Genomic DNA, 19,127 nt, shown 5'->3' on the forward strand with positions numbered 1-19,127 from the left:
TTCAAGCACAGAATATTATTATTAAGACTTCAAGCACAGAATATTATTATTAACACTTCAAGCACAGAATGTTATTATTAACACTTCAAGTACAGAATATTATTATTAACACTTCAAGTACAGAATATTATTATTAAGACTTCAAGCACAGAATATTATTATTAACACTTCAAGTACAGAATATTATTATTAAGACTTCAAGCACAGAATATTATTATTAACACTTCAAGTACAGAATATTATTATTAACACTTCAAGCACAGAATATTATTATTAACACTTCAAGTACAGAATATTATTATTAACACTTCAAGCACAGAATATTATTATTAACACTTCAAGCACAGAATATTATTATTAACACTTCAAGCACAGAATAAAGATTTTGCGGTTGTGACAAAACGTTGAGTAGATATTTTATTGACCAAGGAGCAGCTACAGGATCAAATGAATATGGTGAACCTGTTTGCTAAAGAGAGTTTTTGGTTATTCTCAAGCCATTGTAGTCTCTTACTTTTGTAATTAAAAAAGAGGGAAGGCCAATCAAGCCTGCGTGCAGACGTCTCATATTCCCTTTGCTTCTATTCTATTGACCAAGGAGCAGCTACAGGATCAAATGAATATGGTGAACCTGTTTGCTAAAGAGAGTTTTTGGTTATTCTCAAGCCATTGTAGTCTCTTTCTTTTGTAATTAAAAAAGAGGGAAGGCCAATCAAGCCTGCGTGCAGACGTCTCATATTCCCTTTGCTTCTATTCTATTGACCAAGGAGCAGCTACAGGATCAAATGAATTTGGTGAACCTGTTTGCTAAAGAGAGTTTTTGGTTATTCTTAAGCCATTGTAGTCTCTTTCTTTTGTAATTAAAAAAGAGGGAAGGCCAATCAAGCCTGCGTGCAGACGTCTCATATTCCCTTTGCTTCTATTTCCTCTTTCTGCTAGCGTGAACATCAGACATCTTCTCTGGTCGCAAGGAAGTGACCCAGAGAAGACTTCTGAAATTCTGTGTACTATTCCGGGCGACGCAAAGCCGAACAAGAGAAGTCTGTACGCTGGTCAGCCCCAAGTAGAATGTTATCCACAGTGATTTCGACATGAATCGGATCAAAGACTGCAGTCGTTGCCCCCGCAGGGTTTTGGCCCAGAGGCCAAAACCCGAGGAGGCACCCTAGGAGTCCCCGGGTGTATACATACAAGGAAAATGAATATTTGTTGAAAAAGGAAAAAAATGTGTCTGTAGTGGGCGAAGCGTTCTCGATTTGACGAAACTATAGGACTGAAAATACTGGAAGCGGTATTGCGATCGGTATAGGACATTTATAAAATGAAACGGTTTTTTTAAGCCGATCTGTCGTCCTGTTTAAGAAATGCGTCCGGGACAGAGCCAGAGAAAGGCGCACGCAAAAAAAGACCACTGGGGCTCGCAGTCATTCGTACGTAAGAGGCACATCGAGTGGGTCGTGTCCTCCAGAAATCCCACATTCGAACGGCATTCACGCTTGTAAGAACATTGGGCCATGTGTTCAGAAAGCCGAAGGATCGTCCAGCAGCTAACCGATCGCGAATAGCTGGAATCGTTTACAAAGTAAAGTGCCACGACTGCCCCTTAACGTACATCGGGGAAAGCAAGCGCTCATGGTCATCGCGCGGAGCCGAACATGATCCAGGCCGCGCGAACAACAGCGAATCTTCGATAAAATAGCATGCCAAGTCAACGGAACACAACACCCATCCGAAAGACGCCCAGATCCTCGAGCGTGGCATAAGCAACTACAACAAGGAGTCGTTGCACTCCACTTTGGACAGCGAGAGAGGGGGGGGAAATTTAGGTTGCATAAAACAGATCGGCATAAAAAAACCGTTTTATTTTATAAATTGTTTATAGGACATACTAAATATCTTTTTGGCCATGTCATTGGCTGGGTACGTGGCTAAGCAGTTCAGGGTTGGATGAACAACAGTATAAATTTTATGTCCAAATTTTCTGTTCGACATCAATTTGCAGTTCACGTATTGTCCAATGACTGCTCCTTTTCCACTAAAACCAATTAGCTCAATACTCCATCATTCTTCGTGAACACTCCTAACTTTGTTCATTCATTTCTTTCAGCTGTCGCATGTACATATTTTGACCCCCCTGCCTACGGAATAAGGGCGTGCAATAAGAAGACGCTGAATTCTAATAATGTTACTTACGAAATGGTTTGCGTGATACAGTGCAAGGATGGCTATGCTTTCGCCGATCAGGCAGCGCCAAATACCTACATGTGTCAGTCAGATGGTACGTGGAACAAGCTTCTATTCGGAGCAGCTCTTGTCCCAGTCTTTCCCAAGAGTCAGCGACCGTGGCCCGATTGTGCACGTAAGTAAATGTCCTAAAGATGTGCAGGAGTATTGCCAGTTTCCTAGGAGGGCGTAGTGTAAGTTGAAATTTATCTCTTTAATTAGATGCAGTCTCTTTCTCGTTTTAGATATGAAATGGGAAGTGGCAATTAAAGGAACGTGTTGTTGCCGAAGCCAGACCCGCAATCAAGCTTTCTATTAATTATAAATAACGAATCAATCAATCAATGAATCAATCAATTTATTAATGTCATGGCGCGGGATGAGGTTGCCATCTATACCCGAGCCAGAGGCTCATGTAAAAAGCGCATGACAATAATTAAAATACATTATAAAAACAATAGAAACTAGTATAAGTAAAAAATAATAAAACTAACCTGGTCTCAGGTTATCGTTTCTGGGCAAGAAAAACCAAGATTTTTGGAAACATATTATTTTACATTAATGCCCTTGAATTTCTTCAACAGCCGAGCAAAACGTGAACGCCGCCAAGAAGAACTTCACTTTCTACACAGGCTCGTGTTCTGAAAACGAGCAAGAGGCCTTGGCACGAATCCGACAGAACTTCTTGGCTGCTGTGGTAAACAGTCCGCTGGCCAACTACGCCTTGTGTACCGTCAGTCAGGGCCAGGACTGTATCGTGGAAAACGTCAAAGTCTACTGTGGGGCTAACTCCAGACGAAGGAGAAACGTGGATTTCGATGATTCCAGTGAGCGAGTCATCACGTTCGATTTTGTCATCAACGACAAAAATGCCTCGTCTGATCCCAAAGTGGAAGCTGCTAAGTAAGTAAAAGAAGCACATTTGTCGTGTCCGTATATATTTTTGTAGGACGTATTATATACCTGAAGCAGTGCTGTATCAACCCCGAGAACTAGGAGTAATTAGCCAACGACAGGCCTAGCTGGAGAAGTGCTGTTCATACCAGTGTGGCGCACAGTGAGCAACAGAGGCAGGAACACAGTTCGCTTGGAGAGAAAAGAGAGACAACAAGATGCCAGCACAGTTCCATCCTCTACTGAAATCAGATGTCCAGTCTGTCAGAGAGTTTGCTCTTCCCGAATCGGACTGCATAGTCACCGGCGAACTTATGTACACTAATTTAATTAAATTTAATTTAATCACTGCGGCCAAGTGGACATCTTACTCGATATATCATTTCGAGGGATTTCCAAGACATACACCCAGAGGAAAGAAGAAATTCTACTTGTCCCCCGCTTCATGCTACAGAAACCAGGATAAGCTCCGACAGTTAAGATGGGCCACTAGGCTCGACGCAGAGTTTACTATTTATTATATTGGAAGTTAGGTCAAGTCTGCGTTTGAGCCTCGTGACCCAACAAGCAGGTTCTAATCTCCAGTTTCTTTAGCATGAAGTGATAAAGAGTAGTTCTACTTCTCCAAGGAAAGGCTCTAGTACATCGCAGGTTACCGAAGCATTTACTTCGCTGGTGCTCGTTTATACGCCTGGGTGGATGAAAGAGGAACTGTGAGAATAAAGTTTCTCGCCCAAGGACACAACGCAATGACCACGGCCAGGGCTCCAAACTGGGCCGCTCAATCCTGATTGAAGCGCACTGAATTTTAGGCAAACGCGCCCCTTACATTGGCAAGGCTGCAGTAAACAATGACGAAAACGCACGCAATTTTTTTCCCCATAATCAGTCGTACATTGGTTTGATTGGTATTTCCTTGTAGGCTTCTAAAGATGATGCAGGACTTGGACACCTTAGAAAAGTTTATAAAGGAGAACTTTCCCCAAGATGCTAATATGCCTGGACTGACAGTTTCAGCGGCTGGGAGCTCCGCTGCTTGTCCTGTTGGAAAAGTAGTGGTGGTTGTACCTGGTAATAATTCTGAATTGGAAAGGACTATTTGTGGTAAGTAAGGGCCCATTTACATGGAAAGAGGATGATCCTAGCACAAGGATCATCCTCCTTTCATGTAAAATGGAATGATCTTAGTGCTAGGATCATCCTAGTACTAGGATCATCCGACCGCCATATGTTTTCAGCTTTTAGTTTACATGTGAATGGTTGCATTTGGCCCTAACGCTAGGATCATCCTAGCGCTAGGATCATCCCTCATCTCAGATAGGATGGTCCTAGCGTTAGGGCCAAATGCAACCATCCACATGTAAACTAAAAGCTGAAAACATATGGCGGTCGGATGATCCTAGTACTAGGATGATCCTAGCACTAGGATCATTCCACTTTACATGAAAGGAGGATGATCCTTGTGCTAGGATTATCCTCTTTCCATGAAAATGGGCCCTTTTTAAAGCGATGTAGGGTTGGGTGCAAGAACTGATTGGAAGTTTTCATCTGACGTCTTTAAACTTTAAATCCTACAACGCTATTCTTTTCATATATTCTAGACAAAAAGAACATAAACCCCTCTGCAAAATTTTGGTATTGACTGAGTGCTTCAATAAGAAGAAAAAAAAATTTCGAATTTGTGATGTCCCGAATGAAAATTTCTTAACTTTCGCAAAACGGATTATTTTATCACATTTTAAATTTTCAGACATGATAACAATTTAGAAGTGGTATCTGAAATGATTTTATAATTAACTGTTACCGAACCCAAATTCGCAAGTAGCCAATCAGAAGCGCGATCTACTGTCCTGATATCCGACGATATCAAGTCACTGACCTGATATGCCACCATATCATGGTCACTTTGAAGTAAAGTAGTGTTACCGTACGATGAAATTGAAAAGAGGTTTTACCAATAAAACAGAAACTCGTAATTTAAATTTAGCTGGTGTTTACCGGTCGTAAAATGAGAAAAATTTTCCCGCCAAAACTAAACTTAAGCGCGCTCGGCATGTTTGCCGACGAGTACCGAAACATTCAGACTTAAACAATGGAGTCAAAGTTTCCAAATGTTTCGCTAATTTGGATTTTGAAAATTTAGAAAATGAAACTCCTGATTGGCTACAAGTAAAAAAAAATTTAGAAGAGGAACTTGATGAAAGTGTTAAAGACAAAAAAGTATCAATACAAGCAGCTCAACACAATTTACGCTACGATCGTGGCAAGCATGGCTTCAACAGAACGATTAATATTACCGGATTTCTGGCTGAATTTGGGTACGGTAAATACCTAATCGTACCTTTTTGGTACGCTTTGGCGGCATATCAGACTCGTTTGGTCTCGCCATGGGTATTTTGGCTCGACTGCGTCTCGCCAAAATACGAACCATGGCTCGACCAAACTCGCCTGATATGCCGCCGAAGCGTACCAAAAAGGGACGATTAGGTATAAAAAGCGAATAATATTAACGGTATAACCTACTTCACTGATTCTACAATTATATGCATGGCCGTCATATTTGTGTCCCCCAAAAACACACAAACATGGTGGTTGCATAATTAACCCCATTCAGACTGGGGAGGCTTTTGAGGCCCGCCCCAACTTTGAAGATTTGTAACTTCGAAACGACTATAGCTACAACCACCAAACTTGGCTAATTTTCCTAAACTCTTTTTGGCAACATTTTGAAACAAGTAGCACGTGACCGCGAACGATGATGTTGCCATGACAACAATTTTTGACAGCTTTGCAAAATTTGCATTTCGGGTGTTTTAATCAGCATTATTTCTCTGTTTTATGATGACATTTGTAGTTTTATACTAAATTTAGAAACAGTTTAGTTTAGTTTATTTAATACAAATTTGACGTAAATATTAACTTTAAAGTTCTAAATGTCCCCAGACAATTTTTCTCTGTAATTTTATTATTTCCTTATATTTTACCCATCGTGAAGCATAAACTGGGATTACGGTATCACAACGTGTGTAAAATTACGATAATTTTGACATGTGTTTGATATCACCAATCACGTGCTGATAAATTTGCCATGTTTCAAGAGTAAATGAGGCAAAGTTTATCGATATTAAGTCGAAACATCTTCGCTTCTTCCTCGGCAATCTTCGGAAATTTTCGGAAATGTTTGGAAAATGTTCGGAAGCATTCGTTTGAGCTTCGGACGACATTAATAATACATGGTTGCTTGGAGATATGACATTTCTCTTCTCGTCTTCAAATCGATATCGCACGAGTGAGATATCTAGTTAGACACTCGAAAAGAGATTTCACATCTACGCGCGCCCATGTATTATTCTCTATTTAATAAAGGAATTAAGTTTAACAGTCCACATACTTATTTACGTACATACTGATTTTTACGTGTCTCTCTTTTCCTTCAGTCGAATGTCCCGCTGGTACCTACTACAACACGGACAGTCAAACCTGCGAGAACTGTCAGGACGGAACATTCCAGAACCGTACAGGGCAATCATCCTGTGATCCATGCCCCGCGGGCACATGGACTGTGGGCGGTCATGCCAAGAACTTTACTGAGTGTTTTGGTAAGTTCATCTTTGTGAATGAGAGGCGCGATGGCCTAATGGTTAGCGCACTGCACTCCGGATCTAGCAATCAGGGTTCGGGCCCTGGCCGGGGTCATTGTGTGGTGTTCTTGGGCAATACACTTTACTCTTATAGCGCATACCTCTTTTCACCCAGGTGAATAAATGGGTACCGGTAAAATATTGCTGGTGGTAACTTTGGATGGACTAGCATCTCATCCAGGGGGGGGGGGGGTAGTTAATATTCCTAGTTGCTTAATGCTACAGAAATCTGGATAAGCTCCGGCAAGTATGGGCCATTTGGCTCGACGCAAACTATACCTTTTTACCTATTTTTGTGAATGTGCAGATTTAGGTTGGCGTACTATTCCACCTTGATTACGGAACGTTCTGACTGAACCTCGATATTGAGATATTTTGAACACCGATTTCGATATCATTCACCTTTCAAAATCTTCTTAAATAATAAAAAGATCACTAAATGCTATTGAACAATCGCAAGCCCAACAGTTGTTAAATGTTTGCAACGTATTACGTTTGTTTCGCTAGAAAAATAACAATAAATAATGTAAATAATATATAATACACCTTATTATAGGAAATTAACGATACATGTTATAAACGCGAATTTCAAAAATTCGCGTTAAGTTTATTGATGTTAGTTAATATAAACACGTTTACTATAGGCACTTAACCAGAACTTATCTTAAATTCGCGTTAATTTTATTACGTTGCTAAAATGCCTCGTTATATTCCTATAATAAGGTATACTGACATCCATGGTGACAATCAGTCTTCTAGAATTTTCTATGCATTAATTTTTTTTCCAGAAATCTGCGAGCCAGGCGAGTACACAATGCAGGAAGAATCTGGAGTTATTAACTGTTTGATGTGTCCAATTGGAACTTATCAACCGAAATTCCGCGCCACCAAATGTGAGGCTTGCCCTCCTGGCACCACCACGGCACAGAAAGCTTCAACTTCCATCAACAACTGCCAGTAGGCGACTGGTAAGAAACACAGCGCATTTTATTCGCATATTTTTTTGTATTTCTCGAAAAATTAAGAGTGATCAGCCGTGGAATGAGATTAAGCCCGCAAACATTTATCGATTTACATTCCTCCCTTTCTCAGTCAATAGAAGAAGCGACATTTTCGACAAGTCTTTGTTGCAGCACTCGAAAGGCTTTTAGTCATTAGCCTGCTTTTGTGACAAAGAGTTGTCTCTAGTAGGAGGATTGCCCTATCTCTGAAGCCATCTTTTACTGTGCGTTTATAACTAAACATTGGCCCTTCAGGTCTCACGCATGCTCTGAACGACCAGTCGTCCCAGGTAGGTGCGTCAACCTTCAAAGAGCGTGACCATCCACCCAGGATCACCCTGTATGCGTGAACTTTGTACTGTCCAAATTCCTAAATTAAATATTAATACGTTAATATTTTTAGATGCATAGACTGTTCACAGTCCCCTTTTTTTCGGGAAGTCGTAGAGATTGATCGTTGAGTTCAAAGAGCGCCATCTTGGTTCCTGAACACGACCGAAAACTGGGGAGAGTGCAAAATTGTCCGTGAGTAGGGTTGTGGGGGCGCATTCCTACCCACATCCCTACCGACAGGCTTTTTGTACTCTCCCCAGCTTCCGCTCCAATCACGGACCATTATGGCGCCCGCCGAACCTCCACGATTGATCTCTTCGACTTCACGGAAAAATAGGGGACTGTGAACAGTCTATATTAGATGAAAGGCGCCTCTGAATCTCTGGATACCAGCCTACGAGTTGAATGGGCTACCCTAGCCTGCATCAAATAAAGTTTTACTATACTTACTTACTAATTATATAACACTGGTGTATTTTCTCTTTCTTTTTCAGGATCGCGTTTGAAGTCATACAGAACTTCGATCCAAGTTTCTGAATTAGGATGCATGCTTTATTAGATTTTGGGAGCTATTCTTAAAGTAGAAATAGCTGTAAATAGAATGTAGAACGAAACGGTGGAAATTGAACTTGTCAATAAACACAATGACAAGCAAAAAAAGAAAGTGTGTTTTATATGTGCCTAGTAAGAACTTTATTTACTAAGAATCAGCCTTTTGCAACAAACGGTCTTATGGTACAAAATCCGCCACTGATTACTGAATAACAAAAAGAGGCGACGGCCTCCAAACCAAAACGACTTCACTCGACGACTTATGCTTGATGTTTCATCATGTTCTAGTGGGTCTGAGTTTCCATCTAGCCGGCATGGTGGACTTTATAAATGTCACCGTTGCAATAGGCTCAATGAAGAGAACACAAGCAGCTGGGGCGGAAGCAGTTACTTTTAAAAGGTCAACGGACATATTATTACCAGACATAAGCTAGCAAAACTCCTACCCGCTAAAGGCCGGATAAGCTACAAAATGGACAGAACGAAGATACACAAAAACTTTGCCAACTGAGACAAACTGCATGGAAAATATCACGGAGAGCTTTAACGGGAAATTATTTCAGTAGTCCTAGCCTGTGTGCATCCCTTTATTTCTCACGGCGACTTAAACAAAAATAACTATAACCGGTGACTGTCATTAAAAAGCAAAGTAAGCAAAAACCCGATTTTAATAAATTTTACTTCACTTATCTGATTGAATTATATTAATTAATTAAAGAGAAAATACACAGATATCCAGTTCAGTCGTTTTGATTGGCTAGACCATCCTACACGAGTTTCATGAAACACTTATAGCACCCAGCAACCTTAAAAACAAAAAGAAAACATTTGATTACTTCCCACGGTCGATTGGAAAAGCGCTCTAGTCCTGTACTTGGCCCATGATCATAAAATAACGCTTTAGTGCACTTCTTCAGTAGAACTTCGGTTTTCTTCAGAAACTAAGGTAAGTACACTGTTTCTTTTCTATAAGAATATATTTTGGAAAGAAATTATGGCCGAAATTTGCGAAATTTTAAAAATATTTTATGATAAACCCGAGGCTAAGATTTTGAAAAGAATTACTGACTAATTAAAACTGTATAAAATTATTCCTTTCTCCAAGGCAAAACCAGCCAAAAACAACAAAAGTAGCACTAGCTGGTATGTTTGATGCTATTTCTGCAAGCAGTTAAATTCCATACACTTGTCTTTCATACCCCAAATGCATTCTAAAATGCATTCGCAAATGCATTCGCAAATTTTGTGCTATCCCAATTCCCAAATTAAATATTAATACGTTAAATTTTTAGATGTATAGACTGTTCACAGTCCCCGACGACGGGCCGCCATCTTGGTTCCTAAACCGAGTGAAAACTGGGGAGAGTGCAAAATGTCCGTGAGTAAGGTTGTGGGGGCGCATCCCTACCCACATCCCTACCGACAGGCTTTTTGTACTCTCCCCAGCTTCCGCTCCAATCAGGGACCATTATGGCGCCCGTCGAACCTCCACGATTGATCTCTACGACTTCACGGAAAAATAGGGGACTGTGAACAGTCTATTAGATGAAAGGCCCCTCTGGATCTCTGGATACCAGCCTACGAGTTGAATGGGCTACCATGCATCAAAGAAAGGTTTCAATATACTTACTTACACTGGTGTATTTTCTCTTTCTTTTTCAGGATCGCTTTTGAAGTCATATAGAACTTCGATCCAAGTTTCTGAATTAGGATGCATGCTTTATTAGATTTTGGGAGCTATTCTTAAAGTAGAAATAGCTGTAAATAGAATGTAGAACGAAACGGTGGAAATTGAACTTGTCAATAAACACAATGACAAGCAAAAAAAGAAAGTGTGTTTTATATGTGCCTAGTAAGAACTTTATTTACTAAGAATCAGCCTTTTGCAACAAACGGTCTTATGCTACAAAATCCGCCACTGATTACTGAATAACAAAAAGAGGCGACGGCCTCCAAACCAAAACGACTTCACTCGACGACTTATGCTTGATGTTTCATAATGTTCTAGTGGGTCTGAGTTTCCATCTAGCCGGCATGGTGGACTTTATAAATGTCACCGTTGCAATAGGCTCAATGAAGAGAACACAAGCAGCTGGGGCGGAAGCAGTTACTTTTAAATGGTCAACAGACATATTATTACCAGACATGAGCTAGCAAAACTCCTACCCGCTAAAAGCCGGATAAGCTACAAAATGGACAGAACGAAGATACACAGAACCTTTGCCAACTGAGACAAACTGCATGGAAAATATCACGAAGAACTTTAAGGGGAAATTATTTCAGTAGTCCTAGCCTGTGTGCATCCCTTCATTACTCGCGGCGAGTTAAACAAAAATAACTATAACCGGTGACTGTCATTAAAAAGCAAAGTAAGCAAAAACCCGATTTTAATAAATTTTACTTCACTGATCTGATTGAATTAATTGAAGAGAAAATACACAGATATCCAGTTCAGTCGTTTTGATTGGTTAGAACATCCTACACGAGTTTCATGAAACACTTATAGCGCCCAGCAACCATAAAACAAAAAGAAAACATTTGATTACTTCCCACGATCGTTTGGAAAAGCGCTCTAGTCCTGTACTTGGCCCATGATTATAAAATAACGCTTTGGTGCACTTCTTCAGTAGAACTTCGGTTTTCTTCAGAAACTAAGGTAAGTACACTGTTTCTTTTCTATAAGAATATATTTTGGAAGAACATCGAGGCTGAAATTTGCGAAATTTTAAGAATATTTTAAGAATAAACCCGAGGCTGAGATTTTGAAAAGAATATAATTTTGTGTGTTTAAAATTTGAAATACAATACAATTAAATGCTTTCAACAGAACTGTATAAAATTCTTTTTTTTCTCCAAAGCAAAACTAGCCAAAAAACAACAACAAAAGCAGCACTAGGGTATGTTTGATGCTATTTCTGCAAGAAGTTATACATCATACATACATACATACATACTTTATTGACTTTCCCCCTAGAGGCTTTTCAAAGATCATGCACTTGTGTTTCATACCCCAATACATTCTAAAACTGAAATGTCATACGCCCTAATCTAAGGATATTCACAAGAATATTTCCAGCCTAAAATTGGCAGAAAAATGAGAATATTCTGCCTGGACCGAAAAACAATATTCTTATAGATAAAAATGAGTGTAGTTCACTTCGGCTCTCAGAAAGACACCACCCAGCACCTCTGTCACATTTCATGTGAGCTTTTAATTATTTTTTTGAAATGTGACGTTTATGAACGATCTTTTCATTTTCATTAGAGCTTTTGTTAATTTTGATGCATTTTCCTGCCTCAAAATTGAAGTTATTAGGTAGGGATATGCATTTCTTAGGATAAACTTAGAAACTTGATTTGAATAGGCGTTCGCCCTAAATTACAGACATAACAGATAACTCATCCAAGCAGGTAGTTCTTCACCCTAAATTTTTTTTAGTATATTAAATTAATTTTAATTTATATTGCGCTTTTGATGATGATGATGATGATGATGATGATGATGATGATGATGATGATGATGATGATAATCAATTTATATAGCGCATTTTTCATATGAAATGTTCAAATGCGCTGTACATATACTGTATTTTTTTTTACTACACAAAGGCCAGACCACAACACCGGGAACTTCGTGCCCTACTCTTTGCGAAAAGTGTGTGGGTTCTTTAACGTCCCTTGTTATAAGACTGAAGATACAGGAGACGGGACCTACGGTTTATCGTCCTTTTCCGAGAAGACTAGAATGTCTAACCATTTGCAGATGTAATTACAAAGGCAGCACATTCTCCTCAGTTATTTTAAGACCCTGAGTGTTGGTCCGGTCTGGGGTTCGAACCCACGACCTCCCGCACAGCAGTCCGGCGCTCTACCAACTGAGCCAACCAGGCGGCGGTTTTTACTGAGAAGACTAGACATCTAAACACAATTTTTTTATATAGTACTTTACCACTTTTTTTCAAAAGTTGCTAAAGTGTGAAACCCGATTATTTATACGCTAGAGTTTCAGAGTGTGTTTCACGAATCGTAGTACGAACGCTGCTTGCTTTTGTATTAACCCTCGGACTCACAAGGGGAGCGTGTGTGTGGGGGGAGGGGGTTGGAAGTCACCCCCTTTGAGGTTCTTTTAAAAATTTTGCAAAGAGGAATTACTCTATAATGCTGAAACTTTTAGCAACTGTTCATTCTTTCCAAGCAAACATTTTGATATGTAAAACATGTTTCTATGATATTTGACGTTGCCATGAGAACGGCTTAATTACAAGCAGGTCAAGCCCAAAATCGTCATTTTCAACATTTTTCTTTAATTTTTTCAGTTTTTTTTATATTCCATAAGCATTCTGGCTTGATTTTGCATCAATTTTCTAAGGGCTTTCTACTCAGTGCAAAACAATTTCGCTGCATCTTAATAGAACGAAAGCCCTGAGGAGGGGCACCATTGAAACCTCAATCCCCCACCCCCCCCCCCTGTACTACGTTGGTAGTACGAAGCTAAACCCCGTTAGATTTGCACGGATTTTAGCTGCCTTCAGAGTTTTTCCGTGCATTAATCACAAGATCAACTAAATCAAAGATTTTGAAAATATTTCGTTCAAATCGAACATGTCGAACTTTGTTGAACCCTCAAATGTGATAAATGCCCCTAAATGTAATATAGGTCCTAAGTGTAATAACGCGTGATCCTAAATGTAATAAAGGTCCTAAGTGTAATTACTTTTGGTCCTAAATGTAATAAAGATCCTAAGTGTAACAACTTTCGGCCCTCTGTAGTGTAATAAAAGTTCGGCTTAACATGAAATCGTGCACGGTGCTTTTCTATACAAAAGCAAGGAAGTAAAAATGTATCATAGGGATCCAAACTATGATCTTCCTTCAACAAACAGTTCCCATTTGCCTTAAAGCATGTGCCAAAATTTACTTTATTTTGCCGATGTCTTATTAGACATGGACCAACAGCAATAGAAGGTGATAAGTAACAACAGATCCTTCATTACACTACAGACCTTTATTACATTAAGGGCTGAAAGTTGTTACCCATAGGACCTTTATTACATTTAGGGACATTTATTACATTTGAGACGTCAACAACTTTTAACTACGCACAGTTTAACTATAGCGGCGCTTGTCCACTGAGGAAAAGTCACTGACGCAGTTTCCGAAACTCCACTGATTTATCTGTTCGTCGAAAAGAAATAAGGGAAATCTCTGTCAATTAGAACTCTCGGCAAATCCCGTAAATAATGTAAGTTTATTTTACCTGAAATCTTTTGTCTCATTATATTCGTTTTCCTTATTTTGTAAAATGATTTTCACTAGAGTTTCACGTTATATTATGCTACGACAATAAAGAAGGTCTGACCCTGTATTGTCGTGTAACCCGTGTAAATCTCTGTTTCGAACAATACATATATTTAGGCTCATCTAAATCCGAATGCTTTAGTACTTAATTTAGTTAAATTAAAAGGTTAGTCGAGACGTGTGTGGCGTTTTATCCACCTTTCTGCGCCGTTAAGAAGCGTTATTCACTGAATCGCTTTCGACCGTTGGCTTAATATGTAAGAGGAGACGTATAACTAAGCTAAAGGAGATTCAGTCAGTGAAATAACGCTTTTAAAAGGCGCAGAAAGGCGGATAAAACGCCACACACGAGTCGACTAACACTTCATTTACCTTACCTGAAATATTCGGATCGAGATGAGCTTAAATATGTATTGTTCAGTACTTTATTCGTATATTTTTATTAAAAAATTGTATAGTTCGTCGATCTCGTATAGTTCGTCGATCTCGTATATCAACAGATATTTTTAAATGGTGGCCTCCCTGTGGTGACCCTAGTCGACATGATAATGGCGGCATGTTGACTTGCATGCACGAGGGTTTCAAATGACTTTGTAACGTGCGAGGCGGAACACCCTGTGTGACCGAAAAAAGGGTTGTAGACAGTTAGTATGGCAATGTTTATACGTTTTACCAGCAGAGCACATGGACCCATTGGGGCCCTATTTTAAATATAATCCAGGTGAGAAGACAGTTCCATAGTATAGGTGAGGAGAAAGAACATAACTTTAACACAACTTTAACATAACTTTACGGTGGTGGAAAGCTCTGGTAAAGCTGGCGCAAATGTGTAATTTAATCAGCTTTATGCTATCTTTACATCTTTTTAAAGCTCACCTTTATGCCAGCTTTCCAATCAAATAGAAAGGAAGATAAAGAGACACCTTTACACCAACATTAAATCACATTTATACACGGTAGCGTAAAGGTCGATTTAACCACCTTTAACAACATTTAATTGATGGTGTAAAGTTGGATGACCAACTTTACACCAGATTTAACCACCTTAAAGTTCACGTAAATCCCAATTTTCATATTGTGGTTCACCGTATTGTGAAAAAAAAAATCCGCTCTGTGGGGGACAGGGTCAACAGAAAAACATGACAAAAGTCAGCACCGAAAAGTCGTATAAAAAAATTGCATGACATATTCTCTCTTGCATTTTTCATTTGTGTTCGGCATCTTTAGAAGCTACGTAGGAAGTCACAAGACTGCTGATAAATGGGTCGAGTTCATTACTTTGTACTTCTGCTGTTGGTGCTGTATTATCCGTTACGTGTCAACCCTGGGCCCGTAAAGGATGGTGATATTACAAGTGACCTCACGACAGACACAGCTGATCCGTTCAACGCTGTGGATATGATTAACTTACACAGGTAAAAAACAGTTGGCAGACACTTTAATGCAGTGCCGTAGCAAGGGGAGGGGCCGGGGGGCGTGCCCCCCCCCCCCCGTTTTTCCCCAAAAAGTAAAAACAGACCTGTATAAAATGTTGAAAATAAAACTTTATCTCCAGAGAGGTTTAAAACAATAACATTTGTACTTCTTTTCATTTTTTAACGTACGTAGGGTGATGCACAACAATATTAAACAGCCAAAAACTAAAACAAACCAGAAATCATGACTCTGAAAGGTGAAACATTTGCTGGTTTCAAGATACAGAGACAGTGACGTTGCAAGTGTTATACTCTCTTCAATGTGCATTGGTTTGCATTGGAATTCGCGATATGCGTAAATCACAAATAGCCCTTGGAGAACACTGGAAGTAGCATTTCCAAGCCTCTAGATTTCAAAAATTTTTTGGGGGGAATGCCCCCAGACCCCCCTAGCGGCTCGTGCCTCCGGCGCTCGCTTGCCCCCCCCCCCCCCATTTATTTTACTCTTGCTACGGCACTGCAATGTCAGCTCATCTGAGCACCAGGTGTTATTTCAGTAGACAACTAGCCTTCGAGCGAGTTGTTCTACTCTTTAGCTGCTTTACCGTGCTGACAAGTCAAGTTGTTACAGCTGTCCACGGTTGCATTTTGGCTATCGATCAGTTTGAGCTCTTTCATGCCGATGTCACTTTAAGTGTTCTGCGTAGTATCAGCCTTGCCTATTTCATCAGTGTAAGATCTCATTTTCTTTTTTTTTTTTTTTTTTTTTTTTTTTTTATTTCTTTTTTTTTTGTATAATTTTTATTTGCATAACACATAGTTACATACACTATTTACAATACAAGCTACTACTTATACCACTAACAATACTTAACAACATTACGAGTTTTTACATTAAATCTTAAACCTACTTACCCACTCGCTCGCTCACTCATCACACAATCACACAATTACATACAAGAATTCCAATAGCAAAGTTACACCTGTTTGAGCCTTATACAATGTATATCTAAGTTAACAACTTAGCAATTACATTTCCCATTTCTTCTTTAATAAATCTAATGTATTATTTTTAGTACAAATGTATTTCTCTGTTTCATACTTTAATGCTACTTTTAATTTATAACCTCTTATATTCGGAAGTTCATTGTTTCTTCTGCAACCCCATAAGTAAATTTTTCCTACAAGTAATAGATAATTTAGATCTCATTTTCTTAGACTGTCCAGGTTGACTAATACCATCTGCAATTGGCAATTTCCTCTCTCCCTTTACAATGTAGCGTGAGAAAAATGCTTCCTCGTCATGCCTGTTACAGTAGTTACGTTGTGTACACGTGCGTTTGGAGGTCTCTCATAACAGCACTCGAAAAATATGCTGTAAAGACTTTTGGATCTGTCCAAACGTCAGCTGGAAATCTGCATTTATTTTCGCAATACTTTACTTTTTGTCAATTATAATTAATATAAAAGAGAAAGAAGGGAGAAAAATAAAAATGGTATCACACATGTGTGGATAAAAATGATATTCACACATGGGTGATATCATTTTTAACCAATCAGTTCGCAGTTTGCCATGTTTCAATGCTCAATAAGCCAATTAAGTCTAAACATCTTCAGATCGTCCTCGGCAATCTTCCAATCTTCGGAAATTTTTTGGAAAGGTTCGGAACCATTCGTACGACTTTGGACAACATTTTTAAAATCTTCGGAAATCTTTGGAAACTCGTCAAACCCTCGTTATTAGTAGGTTTTATTAAAAGCAAAATAATACATGGTTTCTTCTCGTGTTCAAATCGATATATCGATTTGAACACTCGAAGATAAATTTCATATCTCCGCACAACCATGTATTATCCTTTATGATCAACTTGTTCTTTGTAAAAAAGTAACGCATGTAGTCTCCACTGTCCAATCTTGGTTGTTTCCTTTCTTTTTTGGTTTCTTAGATCCCGCTGCCTGGCTTCCAATTCATGTTACCTTGTGTTTTCTTTTAGATCGTCTAACGTCCCTGCAAAGAGAAAATCACAAAGAATGAAGGCAAAGAAGAAATCGACGAATTTTCCTGAGCGGCTTGATGATAGTAGTTGCTCCAGCGAATCAGAACGCTCAGATCACTCCGACGACGATTTCGAACACTCGGAACTCTCCGATGATGCCCCCGAAAACCACTCGGACTGGGACGATGATTCGTTGATGTATTCCTCGGGTTCTGACCGGTGCTGTAGTCAGGCGCAGTACTCGGACGAGTCAGATTAGATTTCTTTGTGTATATCAGTACTCTAGAGACTTGGGGGATGATAATTATTTCCATTCTATTCTTTATTATGGTTTTTTTTTCACTTACTTACGCCATTTCACTGCTCTTTGCTCGAAATAGTATAAATTTATAGCTAATATTTCTGAAACATAATTCCGATTTGTATGAGGAGGTTAACATATCTGGCAAAATAGTTTACTGGATTTGATGTCATGGACAGTGCTTTTAAGTGTATTTCCGGTTTTTGGACTATTTACTGTCGGAACAACTGGGAAAAGTTATCAGTTGACAAATGTAGGGAAATAACGTGGAACTCGCAACTTTGGTGGGGGTCGGGGGTGGGTGGTTTATAATTCTGGGTAGCGAAACGTCCAACCTTAAAGTATATAGGAAACATCATGTGAAACATGCATACGAATTTTATTTAAAAGCATTTTAGTAGCGCTTTTTCGGTTCAGAATAAAAATTTAACAGAATCAGTCTTTGTCCAGTTTTAAGTTTACAAATGACCAGAAGTTTATATTTATGGTATAAGAAGCAAATACAGTATGTCACACGATCAGTCAACCGTTGTAGGTAGTAATTATTTACAGACAAGCTGTCGCTACTACCAAGATTTCACGGCTAACAATCCTAAATTCAGTTTCGTTTTTTTCAGTCGGAAGGTACTTTCGCTACTTATGGTAGAGGCGGGATAGGGGCTTTACGTTTTTTGGAAATGCTCATAATCTCCTAACCCTGTGTTGCATAGTTTTTACACAGCCTTTTTTTACGTTTTTTTACCTTCTTCCGCCCTGATTTTAGTTATACAGCTGTGTAACCGTGCGTCACCGTGCGAACGAAGCCAGCGCTCGGGTCGGAGCGAGGGAAAAGTGCCACGCACTCAGACGACCTTTTTAGAAAATTAGAAGGTATGATAAGAAACAGTTTTGAACTTCAAAAACATTGCCAGAAAAAATACGAACTGGTTTATTTAGTTGGAGGATTTTTTAGTAATCATTCCGGAGATTGCTGGCACAAGCAAGTAACCTAACTGAACTTGACTATTAAAAAGTTATCTAGTGAAGGCGGTGAGGAGGTGGGGGTGATGAAGGAAGGGGGGAGGGGGGGGGGTGGTTAAGGAATCCTGAAGCTGAACGCATTTTTTGCGGCGCCTTTTTGCTAAGCAGTATTTTGTTTTTAAGGTAAGAGCTCATCTCTTTCCTGTGTCGGTCGCCGTGCGTAAATTTTTTTGCACAATTTTTGCATGCTAGAAAAAAAAAAGAGCGCTCTTTTTTGTATTTCTTTTACCTCCATAACTTGCACGAAGAGAAAATTAATCCATTTATCTGAGAGGGATTATTAATGAAATGAAGCTGATCTGTCAGCTTATAACCTCGTGCCAACAGATTTGTTGAATTAAACGATGAAAGAAAAATAAAAGCAACTGATTTAGTGCGACTCCGACAGCAACTTCCTTGTAGTGCACATTAGTCCATGAAAACAGCTGTGTTTAATTTCTAGTGGTCGTTCC

The 19,127-nt window shown here is 39.3% G+C and overlaps 2 protein-coding genes and 1 non-coding gene across 10 annotated transcripts in view; 2 read left to right on the forward strand and 1 right to left on the reverse strand.

Annotated features, from left to right (window-relative positions):
• The window catches only part of LOC144655582 (uncharacterized), a 56,452-nt gene extending 45,976 nt beyond the window's left edge, over nt 1–10,476 (forward strand). For 5 of the 6 annotated variants that reach the window (XM_078515858.1, XM_078515864.1, XM_078515862.1 and 2 more), the window contains 6 exons: nt 2,108–2,359; nt 2,808–3,126; nt 4,040–4,221; nt 6,555–6,716; nt 7,547–7,726; nt 10,307–10,476. In XM_078515858.1, the coding sequence (XP_078371984.1) occupies nt 2,108–2,359; nt 2,808–3,126; nt 4,040–4,221; nt 6,555–6,716; nt 7,547–7,719 (1,088 nt within the window). In that variant the 3' untranslated portion in view covers nt 7,720–7,726; nt 10,307–10,476. Of the gene's footprint in view, nt 1–2,107; nt 2,360–2,807; nt 3,127–4,039; nt 4,222–6,554; nt 6,717–7,546; nt 7,727–8,586; nt 8,757–10,306 lie in introns of those variants that run through there. The other variant, XM_078515860.1, reaches the window with a different exon arrangement.
• On the forward strand, nt 9,473–18,676 carry LOC144655595 (uncharacterized). 3 transcript variants are annotated; one of them, XM_078515884.1, is made up of 3 exons: nt 9,473–9,590; nt 15,170–15,357; nt 17,352–18,676. In XM_078515884.1, the coding sequence occupies exons 2-3, from the start codon at nt 15,203–15,205 to the stop codon at nt 17,611–17,613; spliced, it is 417 nt and encodes a 138-aa protein (XP_078372010.1). In that variant the 5' UTR covers nt 9,473–9,590; nt 15,170–15,202; the 3' UTR covers nt 17,614–18,676. The 3 variants fall into 3 exon arrangements, with proteins under 3 accessions (XP_078372010.1, XP_078372009.1, XP_078372011.1); XM_078515883.1 differs by lacking the exon at nt 9,473–9,590 and adding an exon at nt 11,178–11,300 and having other exon boundaries at nt 17,352–18,675; XM_078515885.1 differs by lacking the exon at nt 9,473–9,590 and adding an exon at nt 13,757–13,886.
• On the reverse strand, nt 12,462–12,534 carry Trnas-gcu (transfer RNA serine (anticodon GCU)). The gene has a single exon. It is a non-coding gene; the product is annotated as a tRNA-Ser (tRNA).
• Nucleotides 18,677–19,127: the final 451 nt, after the last annotated feature.

Source organism: Oculina patagonica, chromosome 5 (assembly GCF_052425735.1).
Source record: "Oculina patagonica isolate OP01 chromosome 5, crgOcupat, whole genome shotgun sequence".
Classification (NCBI taxonomy): domain Eukaryota; kingdom Metazoa; phylum Cnidaria; class Anthozoa; order Scleractinia; family Oculinidae; genus Oculina; species Oculina patagonica.

Bases quoted from the DNA above. Each gene is read 5' to 3' on its own strand.
- LOC144655595 (XM_078515884.1), top strand. From the start codon at position 15,203: ATGGGTCGAGTTCATTACTTTGTACTTCTGCTGTTGGTGCTGTATTAT. The intron at 15,358-17,351 runs GTAAAAAACAGT...GTTTTCTTTTAG, and splicing joins GATATGATTAACTTACACAG to ATCGTCTAACGTCCCTGCAA.